Genomic DNA, 13,415 nt, shown 5'->3' with positions numbered 1-13,415 from the left:
GCAGCCTTTCCATATTCCCAGAAGAAGAAAATGAAAGAGGACTTGAGTCCCAGCTTAGATGTTCCAAGAGATTCACAGAGTTCCCTTGGGAGAGTGTAGGAGAGAAATACATCCTTAGCCAGTGACACAACAGATTATTTAACATGTCTGTTTTCCATCTGCTTTTTGGCAACCCCCCTCCATGTTTGATTTCTCTCTCTCCCCCCAGAAAGAGCACCCCATCCATACTAAGATCAAAAACTCAGAGGGCAAGGGAGGGAAAAAGAAATGAAGATATCTGAATTATCTTTAGTTGGCTGAAAGAGGGAGAAGGTGGGGTATACTCAGAACCTTTGGGATATACTTTTTTTTTTTTTTGTCCTGCTGCATCAGCTAACACCTCTCCAAAGGTGACACTTACGAGGTCACCCCAAGATCCCCTCAACATTTGCTATCCAGTACCTAGCACAGTGCTTGGAACCCTGTTGGAGCTAAGTAACTGGAGCAAATGACTCAAAACTAAGACAAAGTTAAAGTTACTATTTCCAGGGGTGAGCAGAGCTTCTCAGAGTGTACTTGGAGTTCTCTTTCAAGTTGAAAACCATAAACCTAGGGAGAGGACTATGTTGACATCTGAAAATGTATAACAAAAAATCCCAAAGTATGTGTTGGAAGCTGTTGGTAATTTAGAACTACTGGCTCACACCCTGTGCTCATGATTTTTTTATAAACCTGTCACAGAATCTGCTAGATGTTACTCTGTGGATTGCAGATATACAGAGAGAGGGAATCTGGGTAAAATTCTGATGTGATTTTAAACGACTAGAATTTGAAGAACAGAAAAATCTGATTTAAGTCGTAGACGTTAGGATGACTCTAGAGCTCTGCGGGCTGGGGACGGCCAAAGCAACAAGAAAGTGCATACATGAATTATGTAGTGCTTCTCAAATTGAAGCAGCCTCTGAATCACTTGGAACACTGCTAAAGCATAGAATGGGGCCGCATGCCCACAGTCTTTGCTTCAGTAGGTCTAGGATAGGGCCGGAGGATTGGCACTTTGAGCATGTTCCCAAGCGTGGGCGAAGCCGCTGCCCTGGGGCTCACATCGTGAGAACCACGGGCCTCATGGCTTTACAACTTTGAAGTGGAAATTTTGCAAAGCAGCCTGTAAAAAGAGGGTTAATCATGACTGGGGAGCCGGAGATAGTCCAGGTAGATGTCACGCAGAGAGGATCTGTCACAGGTATTACCTAATGGAGTCAGTGTCAGGACACATGTTCCCTTTATCAGACCGATCAGGAATAAGGGACTTGGCAGGTAGATGCTTTATCTTTTTCCCTTTGAATTCCACCCTAGGGTCTAGTGCAGATGAAAAGAGCCAAATTTGGCTAAGAATAGAAAGCATGAGAGAACAGGAGATGCAGAATGCCTGGAGAACCTAAAAATTCTCTTGTCTGGGTAGAATACTACTTTCCAATAGCACTGAAGCCATCATGAAGCAATTGACAGGCAGCAGCAATATCTGGTGTTGCAAAGTTCCCACCTCCCTGTTTCTCACTCTCATGTGTTTTTCTTTAAAGATTTATTTTAGAGGGTGCATATGTGTGGGAGCATGCATGTAGAGGGGTGGAGGGGTAGAGGAAGAAGGACAGAATCTCAAGCAGACTCCTTACTGAGCGTGGAGCCAGATGCAGGGCTTGATCCCAGGACCCTGAGATCATGACCTGAGCCGAAACCAAGAGTTGGATGCTTAATCTACTGAGTCACCCAGGTGTCCCCAGCACCGATGTTTTGGAGACCTGAAGGTCTGGGCAAACGCATGTTCCCTAGAGTAACTTTCCAGCAATTGCAAGGGTGATAGGGAAAAAGGAGGCCATTATTTTTATATGCATATTATTTTTGAGTTATAATTGACACTACATGAGTATACAACATAATGATTCAATATTTGTATATATTGCAAAATGATCATCAGACTAAGTCTAGTTAACAACCAGCACCATATGTAGTTACATTTTTTTCCTTGTGAAATTTTAAGATTTAGTCTTAGCTACTTTCAAACACGTAATATGGTATTATCAACTATAACTGCCATGCCTTACATTAATCCCCATGACTTATTTTAGATCTAGAAGTTTCTACCTTTTGACCCCCTTCACACCTTACCCACCCACTAGTCTGTCCTTTGTATCTATGAGGGTTTTTTTTGTTTGTTGTTTTAGATTCCACATGGTATTTGTCCTCTGATTTATTTCACTTAGGATAATCTCCATAAGGTCCATCCATATGGTCACAAACGGCAACATTTTCTTGTGTGTGTGTGTGTGTGTGTACCATATTTCCTTTAGCCATTTGCCCATCAATGGACACTTATGTTGTTTCCATATCTTGGCTCTTGTACATAATGCTGGAGTAAAGATGAGGGTGCATATACCTTTTCAAGTTAGTTTTTAAAGTTTTCTTCAGATAACCCCCTAAAGGTGGAATTGGGCCATTATATAGTTACTAATTTTTTGAAAAATATCCATACTGTTTTCCAAAGTGGCTGCATCATTATACATTGTCACCAACAATGCCCAAATGTTCCCTTTTCTCCAGAACCTCACTAATGCTTTTTCCTCCAAGATTTATTAATTTGAGGTGGGGAGGGGAGGGGGGACAGAGGGAAAAGAGGAGGGAGAGAGAGCATTAAGCAGATTCCCAGCTGAGTGCAGAGCATAAGTCAGGGCTCAGTCTCATGACCCTGAGATCACGACCTGAGCTGAAACTGACTTGGATACTCAATGGACTGTACGACCCAGACACCCCACCAACACTTACTATTTGTCTTTCCAATAGTATCTGTGCTAACAGGAGTGATGTAATACTTCCCTGTGGTTTTGGTTTCCACTTCCCTGCTGATTAATGATGTTGAGATTGTTTTCATGTATTTGATGGCCGTGGGTATGTCTTCTGTGGAAAAACATCTATGCCATTCCTCTGCCCATTTTTAATTTTGTGTTTGTTGTTTTGTTACTGAGTTGTATGTACTTTTTATATGTTTTGGGTATTAGTCTCTTCTCAGATATGAGTTGCAAGTATTTTCTCCATTTTAGTACGTTGCTTTTTCATTTTGTTGATAATGGCCTCTGCAGAAACTTTTTAATTTGATATATTCCCTCTTGTTTGTTTTTGCTTTTGTCGACTTTACTTTTGTGTCAAATCCAAAAAAAGCATCATGGTGAAGATGGATTTACTGACTATGTATTCTCCTGTATGTTAGGGTTTCAGGTCTTCCATTCAAGTCTTTAAGGCATTTTGAGTTTATTTTTGTATACAGTGTATGGCAGTGGCCCAGTTTTCCCAATAATATTTATTGAAGAAATTGTCTTACCCCATTGGAAGCTATTGGCTCTTTCATCATAAATTAATTGGCCATGTGTGTATGGATTTATTTCTGGGCTCCCTATTGTGTTCTACTGTCCTATGGGTCTGATTTTATGCCAGTACCATACTGTTTCAATTATTATGGCTTTGTAATATATTTGGAAACCAAGGAGCACACTGCCTCCAGCTTTGTTGTTCTTTCTCAAAACTTTTTAGCTATTCAGCATCTTTTGTGCTTCTATACAAATTTTAAGGATATTTTTGTTCTGTTTCTGTGAAAAAATACAATTAGAAGAATCTGTATATTCCTTTGGGTAATATCCCAATTCATGAGCATTTTTTTTCCTATGTATTTTCTTCAATTTCATTCATCGGTGTCCTATAGATTTCAGTGTTCAGGTCTCGTACCTGCTTGAATTTATTCCTAGGTATTTTATTCATTTTCATGCAATTGTGAAAGTGCTTATTTTCTTTCTGATATTTCATTATTATTGTATAGAAGTGCAAAAGATTTTTGCATCCTGTAATGTTACTGAATTCAGGTATTCACACTTTATTAGTGCAATCTTTAAGGGTTTTCTCTTTCTACATATAATATGTCCTCTGCAAATAGTGACAGGTATAGTATTTCCTTCCCAATTGGAGGCCTTTGATTTATTTTCCATTCCTAACTGCTGTGGGTAGGATTTCTAATACTCTGTTAAATAATAGTGGTGAGAGTGGGCATCCTTGTCTTCTTCCTGACCTTACTGGAAAACCTTTAGCTTTTCAACAGAAGTATGATATTAGATGTGAGCTTGGCGTATGTACCCTGTGTTATGTTGAGGTTTGTTTCCTCTGTACTTTGTTGAGAGTTTTCATCCTAAACAATATTGAGCTTTGCAAACAGTTTTTCTGCATCTATTGATGAGCTTATTCTTTTTATCCTTCATTTTGCAAATGTGTTGTAACATGTTAACAGATGTTGAACCATCCTTGCATCCCTGAAAGAAGCCCCATTTGATCATGGTGAATGAACCATTTAATGTATCGTTGAATTCAGTATGCTAGTGTTTTCTTGAGGATATTTGCAACTATGTTCATTAGGGATATTGGGCTTTCCTTCTAATGTCTTCATCTGGTTTTGGTATTAGGGAAATGCTGGCCTCATAAAATAAGTTTGGAAGTGTTCCCTCCTCTTCCATTTTTAGGAACCATCTGGGAAGGATTGTTACTATTCTTTGCTATAATTTACCATTGAAGATGTGTGGACCTGGTCTTCTGTCTGGTTGGAAGTTTTTTGATTACTTATTCAGTATCCTTACTAGAATTTGGTGTGTTCAGATATTTCCATTCATGATTCAGTTTGGGAAAGTTTTATGTTTTTAGAATTATATACATTTCTTCTGGGTTGTCTAATTTGTTAGCATATAATTGTTCATAAATAGTCTATGGTTTTCTGTATGATTTTCTGTATTCTTACGTTATCAGTTGTAACATCTCTTTCATTTCTGATTTTACTTACTTGAGCCCTTATTTGAGCTAGATTCTTGGTGAATCTAGCTAAAGATTTATCAATATTACTAACTTTTCAAAAAGCTAGCTCTTCTTTCATTGATCTTTTCCATTGTCTTTTTAATCTGTTTTATTTATTTTCACTCTGAACTTTATTTCCGTTCTTCTATTTTGGTCTTTACTTGTTCCTTTGCTGGTTGAGGTGTAAAGTTACATTATTTATTTGATTTATTCTCTTACTTGAGGTAGGCATTTATCACTATCAATTTTCCTCTTAGAACTGTTTTTATTACATTCTATGAGTATTAGTATATTTTCATTTTTTTGGTCTCAAACTATTTTGTTGATAAATAGAATTTTATTGACTTTTTTCTAGAGAACAAACTAACACATAAAGTACTATATATTTTAAAAGGCCACTAGTCACACGAAACATTCTCCAGAATAGATCACCTATTAGGCCACAAAGCATGCCTTAACAAATTGAAAAAGTGATAGTCATACCATGCATGCATCTTTTCTGGCCACAATGCTATGAAGCTAGAAGTCAACCACAAGAAAAAAATCAGGAAAGACCACAAATACATGGAGGTTAAAGAACATGCTATTAAACAATGAATGGGTCAATCAGGAAATCAAAGAAGAAACAAATGAGAATGAAAACAATGGTTGAAGACCTTTGAAATGCAGTAAACCCAGTTCTATAAGGGAAGTTCATAGCAATACAGGCCTACCTCAAGAAGCACGAAAAGTCTCAAAAAAACCAAAAGTTTTACCTAAAGGAGCTAGAAAAAGAACAAACAAAACCCCAAACCAGCAGAAGGAAGGAAATAATAAAGATTTAGATCAGAATAAATGGTATAGAAACTAAAAGACCAATAGAATAGATAAGTGAAACCAGGAACACAACCTAGAAGGTAGGGATGAATACTGAGAAACCTATAGCCTACCAAAGCTGAAATAAGAAGAAAGAAAAAACTTGAATAGACTGGTTACCAGCAAAGAAATTGAGCCAGGAATCAAAAACCTGCCAACAAACAAAACTCCAGGGCGAGATATCTTCAAAGGCAAATTCTACCAAACATTTAATGAAGAGTTAGTACCTGTTCTTCTCAAAACATTCCAAAAAAAAAAAAAAAAAAAAAGTAAGGAAAAATTCCAAATTCATTCTATGAGGCCAGCATTACCTTGACACCAAAACCAGAAAAAGACACCACAAAAAAGACAAGTACATGCCAATTTCTCTGATGAACTTAGATACAAATGTCCTCAACAAAATACAAGTAAACTGAATCCAATAATACCTTAAAAATTACTGCAGGGCACCTGGGTGGCTCAGTCGTTAGGTGTCTGCCTGAAGGTTCATGAACCCATAACAATCCTAGAGAACACAGACCATAACCTCTGACATCAGCCACAGCAACTTCCTTCTACATATGTTTCTTTTTTTAAGATTATTTATTTATTTGACAGAGATCACAAGTAGGCAGAGAGGCAGGCAGAGAGAGAGGGGGAAGCAGGCTCCCTGCTGAGCAGAGAGCCCAATGCGGGGCTCTATCCCAGGGCCCTGAGATCATGACCTGAGCCGAAGGAAGAGGTTTTTAACCCACTGGGCCACCCAGGCGCCCCTACATATGTTTCTTGAAGCAAGGGAAACAAAAACAAAAATGAACTACTGGGACCTCGTCAAGATAAAAATCTTCTGCACAGTGAAGGAAACCTTCAGCAAAACTGAAAGGCAGCCTACTGAATGGGAGAAGATATCTGCAAATGACATAGCTGACAAAGAGTTAGTATTCAAATACATATAGAACTTAGGCAACTCAACACTCAACAAATTATCTAATTTTAAAATGGGCAGAAGACATCAACAGACATTTTCCGGAGAAAACTTACAGATGGCCAAGAGACACATGAGAAGATGTTCAACATCACTCATCATCAGAGAAATGCAAATCAAAACCACACTAAGCTATCACCTCACACCTGGCAGAATGGCTGATCTCAACAGAAGAGACAACAGGTATGGATGAGGATGTGGAGAAAGGGGAACCTTTGTGCACTGTCGCTGGGAATCAAACTGGTGTAACCACTGTGGAAAATAGTATCAAAAAGTTAAAAATAGAGCTACCCTCTTATCTAGCAATTGCCCTACTAGGTATTTACCCAATCAATACATTTTACGTTTTTGATGTCATAACTACATCTTTTTATCTTTTGTATCTCTTAACTTACTGTAGTTACAGTTCTTACTACTTACATGTTTTAACCTTTTATACTACCTTTATGTGATGAATCCACTAGCTTTTCTATATATTTACCCCTACCAATGAGATGTATACTTTCTTATGTTTTCTTGTTACTCATCAGTGCCCATCCTTTTCAGCATAAAGAAGTCCCTTTACCATTTCTTGTAAGGTTGTTTTAGTGGTGATGGACTCCTATAGCTTGTCTGCAAAACTATATCTCCTTCAATTCTGAATAATTTTTTTGAATAGACTATTCTTGGTTGGAAGCTGTTTTCTTTGAACACTTGCAATGTATCATGCCACTCCCTTTGGCCTGCAAGGTTTCTGCTGAAAATACATGCTGATAGTCCTCTGGGGTTTTCCTGTAGGTAACAAACTGTTATTCTCTTGCTGCTTTTAAGGTTCTCTCCTTGTCTTAACTTTTGACATTTTAGTTATAATGTGTTTTGGTGTAGATCTCTAGTTTCTTTTTACTTAGAATTCTCTGGGCCTCCTTGATCTGGTTGTCTGTTGCTTTCCCATGTCAGGGAAGTTTTCAGTCTCTTTATCTCTCTCCTCCTTCTGGGACCTCTTGTGTACAAATAATGGAATCATATATGCAAATGTTAGTCTGCTTGGCATTGTTCCATATGTTCTGAAAGCTATTTTAATTGTTTACACATTCAGAGCAGCAAAAAGAAAAAAGAACTTTAAATTCTTCTGCCCTGCCTTTGAGTTCACTGATTATTTCTCCATCTAGTTTCTTGTTGAATTCCATACACACACACACACACACACACATTTTTTACATAATGGTTCTAATTTTTTTAATTTAATTTCATTTTTTCAGTGCTCCAAGATTCATATATTTTCACATTTTGTTGTTGAATTCTTCAGCTCTGTGACTTCTGTTTGATACTTTTGTATATTTTCTTTTTTGGAGTTCTCAGTGGACTAGACCGTTCTTTTTCCAAGTTCTGAGAGCATTTTTATGATCATTACTTTGAATTCTTGATCAGGTAAATTACTTTTCTCCATTTTATTAAGGTTTATTTTCCAAGGTTTGATCTTGCTATATTGTTTGGAGCATCTTCTTCTGTTGTATTAGATGAAACAGCCGTTTCTCCCACTGTTGAAATGGTGGTATATAGGAGATGATCCTTATTGGTCATCTGTTGCTGTAGCTTTTGATGGTCTCTCAAACCTTTCTGAGTCTCTAAGCAGACTATTTTATTGTCAGTAGCTTCCAATATCTGAGATTGTGCCAAAGGTAAGAATCTTAGCACTTCGATTCAGGCTCATTAGAAGCGAGCCCCCCAACCAGCAGCTGTTAAGGTTACAAACATATATACAGTGTTGTAGCTCCACTGGTAAGTGTTAGCTCCACTGGTCATCTGAGCTGCATGATCGGGAGGTGTCCCCTGGGTGGCAGTCAAAAACCTGGGACCTCAGACAAGTGCCCAAGCTCCTTTCTGGGACATATGGGTGAGCTGTAGTGAGACAAAGGGACAGCACCAAGATGGCATCCCTGGGACTATGTTTCCTGAGAGCCCCTCCGTAGGTTCCTAGCTGTGTGCCGAAGCTGAAGGCTGCCCCTCAGGAGGAGGTTCCAGGATGAGCAAATGGGAATTTTTCACAGGAATATGGGATCTGTTTTAATCTGTCCATGCGGTGCCCCAGGCCAGGGATAGCTTACCAAGAACTGTCTTCTTGATTGATACAGTCTGATGGCAGCCCGGAATGCAAGTCTTTTTGGCCTCTGGAACCTGTGATCAAGGGGTATGCTCTGGGTAGCATCCACAAAATCCATTTTACCAGATGAAAAACTGGGGCAGCAGACATCTGTGAGCTCTCCTCCAGTAGATGCTAGCTAGCACTCTGGAGAGCAGCAGAGGCACAGTACAAAGATAGCGTCTCCCCTCCAAGGTCTCGGAAGGGTTTATAGTCAGTCCCCAGAGGTCAATTTAAGAAGTCCGCCCCTCGTGCCGTAGCTATGATGATAAACGAATAGGCCTCTTTCAGAGAAAGGCTGAACTCCTGGGTCTGAACGAATGGCAGTCTCCTGGGGGTGGTTCCTGTTTAAGAACTTTTTCCTGTTAGTTACTGGCTTGTAGGACCTGTAGGTGTCAGCAACACGGGCTCAAGAGCCAGATGATGTACAAGTGTCCTGGCAGCATCATCGGTAAGTATCAGGGAGCCAGGGAAGGTGTGCACTCCTTCCTCGAAAATACTACAGAGCTGTAGGGAGGCAGATGGAGTGTGTGAAGATAGGGCCCATCGGCTTGAGTGAAGCCAAGTGTGGTACTCACTGCAACGGGGATAAAGAGAGATGGGGGGGCAGTGTTAAGGAGAGAGACACACACAGTGAGACGAAGACATGAAGAGTCATAAGGAGATGGTTAGAGGGAAAGAGGGGAGAGAGGAGCAAGGGAGAGAGAGACACACACAAATGGAGGGGGGAGAGGGATATGAGGGGGAAGAATGAGAGAGAGACGTACAGAGTCGCGGGGGGAAAGAGGAGGAAGAGGGGCGGAAGCTGGGACACACAGACAAAGACTGGGACCTACATGGGAAGAGAGAGATACAGAGGTAGAAAGACACCAACACAGAGATACACATGCAGAGAAAGGGAGACAGAAACAGAGGGAGAGAGAAAGAGAAGGATAAAAAGGAGAGAAAAGGAGAGACACAGACAAAGCAGGAGATGGACAGGCATACAGAGAGGAGAGGGGAAAGGAGAGAGAAATGGGGAATAAGTGTGCAAAGGACAGGTGGAGAGAAGATGAGTGCGACAGAGACGGAGCGCTTGTGAGAGCTGGGGGAGAAGCGGGACGGACAGAGCTGGGGGGAAAGCGAGCCTGAGGGGCAGGTTAGGAACAAAAGAGCTCGAGTGTGAACTACAGGGAGCAAGGGATGGATGGAGAGGGACAGGGGGAGAGGGAGAGCTGCATGGAGAGAGACGGCGCCCACCAGCTTTAGAAGGCAGGATAGCACCAAGATGGCGCCTGCTGGCTGGAGTGTGAAGAAGGAGCCCAAAGGCCAAAAATAAAATAAGAAAGAGATGGCTGCCACTGGCTTTAGCAAGACGGAGTGTGAAAACGGCACCCACCAGCCTCTGTCCCTGATGCTCAGTCACTCACTTAAAAATGATCAAAGGAGCTTCTTTCACCTGATGTCTGGGTGCTTTTCAAATGGCTCCTTCTGGGCTGCCCTTTGGGGGAGTTTGTAGGTTGAGCCCTGTAAGCACCATTTCTCCATTTACCACAGACTTGCACGTCTCCTATGCTTCAGCCCTATTGGTTTTCAAAGCTAGACATTTGGGGGAACGCGCTCCCTACGTGGGGTGAAGAGACTCTGATCCTCAAAGAAAAGTTCCAGGTTTTCAGTTCCCTCATGATTGGTATCACTGTGCTGGGCATGTGGCTACTTTGCTGAGATTGTGTTTCGTCTTTTCATACCTGCTTTGATGTGGCTTTGTTCTCATTTCCTGATAATGCAGTAGACGCTCTGCCTGGTCTCAGGTTTTTTGGTTTTTTTCTTTTTCTTTTTTTTCAGAAGAAACTGTTCTAGATGTAGTTGTAAAGTTGTTGTGTCCAGGTGAGGAGGTGACTTCAGGATCTTCCATTGCCATCTTGAAACAGAATAGCCCGTATTATTATTATTATTTTGAGTCTACAGAGTTTTCTAGAAGACTCTCCAGAAAGAGCTCATTATGGGCACTTATGTAACTCCAACACACTGCTGGCAACACCCCTCAGCCTGTGGGGTGTCCCATCATCCATCTCCAAGATTTCTGTGGTCTCTCGGGCATGGTGGGATACATTTCCAGTGACTGTTGATCGCTTGCTGACTTGAACACTCATTTCTTCCCATGGTCATTTTTCCTCTTTATATTCTGTCCATCAAGGCACAAGGCTCACATGAAAAGCATGTGTGGCAGCACATGGTGGCACCATGGGAGATTGCCACCATAGCCTCAGAAGCACTAGAGCATCAAATGCCACGTTTCCTCAGTGGTTGCCCTTTTCCCACAGATTCCAACCGCCACAACACGTGGCCTTTTTCGCTCTCCAGACCAGCTTTCTTTTCTACTCTTGTTCTCTGGGACCATTCTGCATTAAGACATCCCTCTCTCCTCTAGAAAAACCTAAATACTCCTCTTTTTAAAGATGCAGAGCAGTTTATCTGCATTTTGACCCACTTCATGGTCTACAAACACTCAGTTCATGCATTTCTCAGTCAGCTCCTCCTGAGCTGCTCTCTCCTGTCTCAAGAGACCTGGTGGAGAGATTTAACTGTTGTCATTCTTTCCTTCTAGTCACTAGCAGCAGATTAGCAATTTAGCTTCCCACTGAGATAAAACAGAAATTATTCCCATCTTCCCCGAAACTCTCTTAAACGGCAGAAGCAAGTATCGTCAGTTTGGATTTTGAGTAGCAAATATTTTCCCCTTGATCTTTGGGTGGGAGGAAAAATATTTCACTTTAAATACAGATGGCAGTGTATAGTCTGCCTTACACAGAAGGTCTAGCTAAGTAAATTCAAAAGTAAAACCGAGAAGAGACTGAGTGGGCTCAGCTGATCAACTTGTTTGCTTTCCCTGGCAGATTTCGTCTAAACACGCTTCTGTTGCTACAAAAATCATTATTTTCCACAAGATAAATTCTAGCGTGATAGAGTAGGGAAAAAAAAATCAGACTTTTTTGGGGAGGGAATTATCTGAGGTACAAATTATAATGAACCAAGTTACTGGACCTGGAGCATAGACCAAGCTTAATCTCCTCTAACTGCCATCCTGAGCTGGCTACTGCATGAGCCAGAATGGGCCACAATTACAATGTTTGGAAGCTTACTTCAATCACCTTTGCCTAGTCCACAGTTTTTCAACCTTAATACTATTGACCTTGGGGGCTGGCTTATTCTTTTGTGGGGGAGGCTTTCCAGTGGGTCTGAAGACATTAAGCAGCATCCCTGTGTCCTAGAGGCTAGAAGTACCCCTTCACTGTGCCCACAAAAAATGTGTCCAGACATGGCCAGATATTCCCTAGAAGGCAAAGTCACCCCCTGTTAACCATGGACTTAGTTCTAGTATGTACCTGGTTGTGCAGACCTAGTCTGTAAATTTGGGTTGACTCCAATTTAACGCAGAAAACCTATTAGGACTGTTGTACACACCCTGTAGTAACTGTTGGCACACAGCACACCAAGGGAGGCCCAGGATCTTGCTGATGGGTATAAAGCGGTACCACTTACCCTTGCAGGCGCATACCAGTCATTTGGGGGAATCATGTTAATAACACAGATCTATTTCAGCACGTTTGGGGTGGAGCCTGGGATTCTCCAGTGACGCTGTTAGTCCAAACACCATACTATGAGTAGCAAGGGTCTTTAGATGAGTAAGTCTGCAGTAGTAAGCCTTCCTCTGCCCACAGTGTCCCTACAGGGCTCTGGCTGGTCCAACAGAACGCTTGGGAGTCCGGTTTGACAGTCTTCTCTCTGTCTGCCCTAGGTTGTTGCTGCGCATCCCACTCTATTCCTTCAGTATGGTGCTCGTGGATAAGCATGGCATGGACAAGGAGCGCTATGTCTCCCTGGTGATGCCTGCGGCCCTCTTCAACCTGATCGACACTTTCCCCTTGCGAAAAGAGGAGATGGCGCTGCAAGCTGAAATGGGCCAGACCTGTAACACCTGATGTGACGGTTCCTCTCTTGGTGGTTCCTCCTCTCGTTCTCCACAGTACTAGGCACATGGAAAGGCCAGAAAAATATTCTTGATGTACAGATTTTTATTTGTAATTTTTAAAGTCTATTTTAATATGAGCTTTCTTTGCACTTAAAAATTACCATGGTGCTTTTTGTACTTTGAAGTGTACTCCCCAGAAATGGTGACTATGATAGGCACTCTTTCTCCTTCTTCCAATCATGGCTGGTCAACTTTCTAGAGAAATTAGAAACTACAACCTTCTACATGCTTTCAGTGTGTTATTCAGGGTAACACATACCTTACTTCTATTTTGTTTTTTATATAAAACATATCAATAAAATATTTTGGAGCAAATTTACTAAAACTTATTTTGTTTTAAGCATAAGCCCTACTTGGCTCAGTGGTTTTAGGAATGGAAAAATGTCCTTCCTTTCATCAGCTGAGCTGGGAGAGCTCCCTAACTCACCTTCCAGGTGGTAGAGTAGCTCATGACAGCAACAAGCCAAAAATCAAAGAGGTAAGCCTTTGATCACTAACTTTGACAGCATAAACAAGAAGCACCAATTGTCTCCTTTTGTTTTTCCCCAGTGACCGCTGTTATGAGTCAGAGGTCAGAAGGATCAGCAAAGACAGAGGGATCGTCA

At 41.2% G+C, this 13,415-nt stretch overlaps 1 protein-coding gene across 2 annotated transcripts in view; it reads left to right on the top strand.

Moving 5' to 3' along the window:
- SRPX (sushi repeat containing protein X-linked) overlaps window positions 1-13,135 on the top strand; it is a 117,818-nt gene extending 104,683 nt beyond the window's left edge. For both annotated transcript variants that reach the window (XM_059156693.1, XM_059156692.1), the window contains one exon: window positions 12,577-13,135. In XM_059156693.1, coding sequence (XP_059012676.1) covers window positions 12,577-12,760 — 184 coding nt within the window. In that variant the 3' untranslated portion in view covers window positions 12,761-13,135. The remainder of the gene's footprint in view (window positions 1-12,576) is intronic.
- Window positions 13,136-13,415: the final 280 nt, after the last annotated feature.

The sequence above is a fragment of the Mustela lutreola genome, chromosome X (genome assembly GCF_030435805.1).
Source record: "Mustela lutreola isolate mMusLut2 chromosome X, mMusLut2.pri, whole genome shotgun sequence".
NCBI lineage: Eukaryota > Metazoa > Chordata > Mammalia > Carnivora > Mustelidae > Mustela > Mustela lutreola.
The sequence above is the reverse complement of the archived record's forward strand: the minus strand, read 5'-3'. Positions and strand labels throughout refer to the sequence as shown.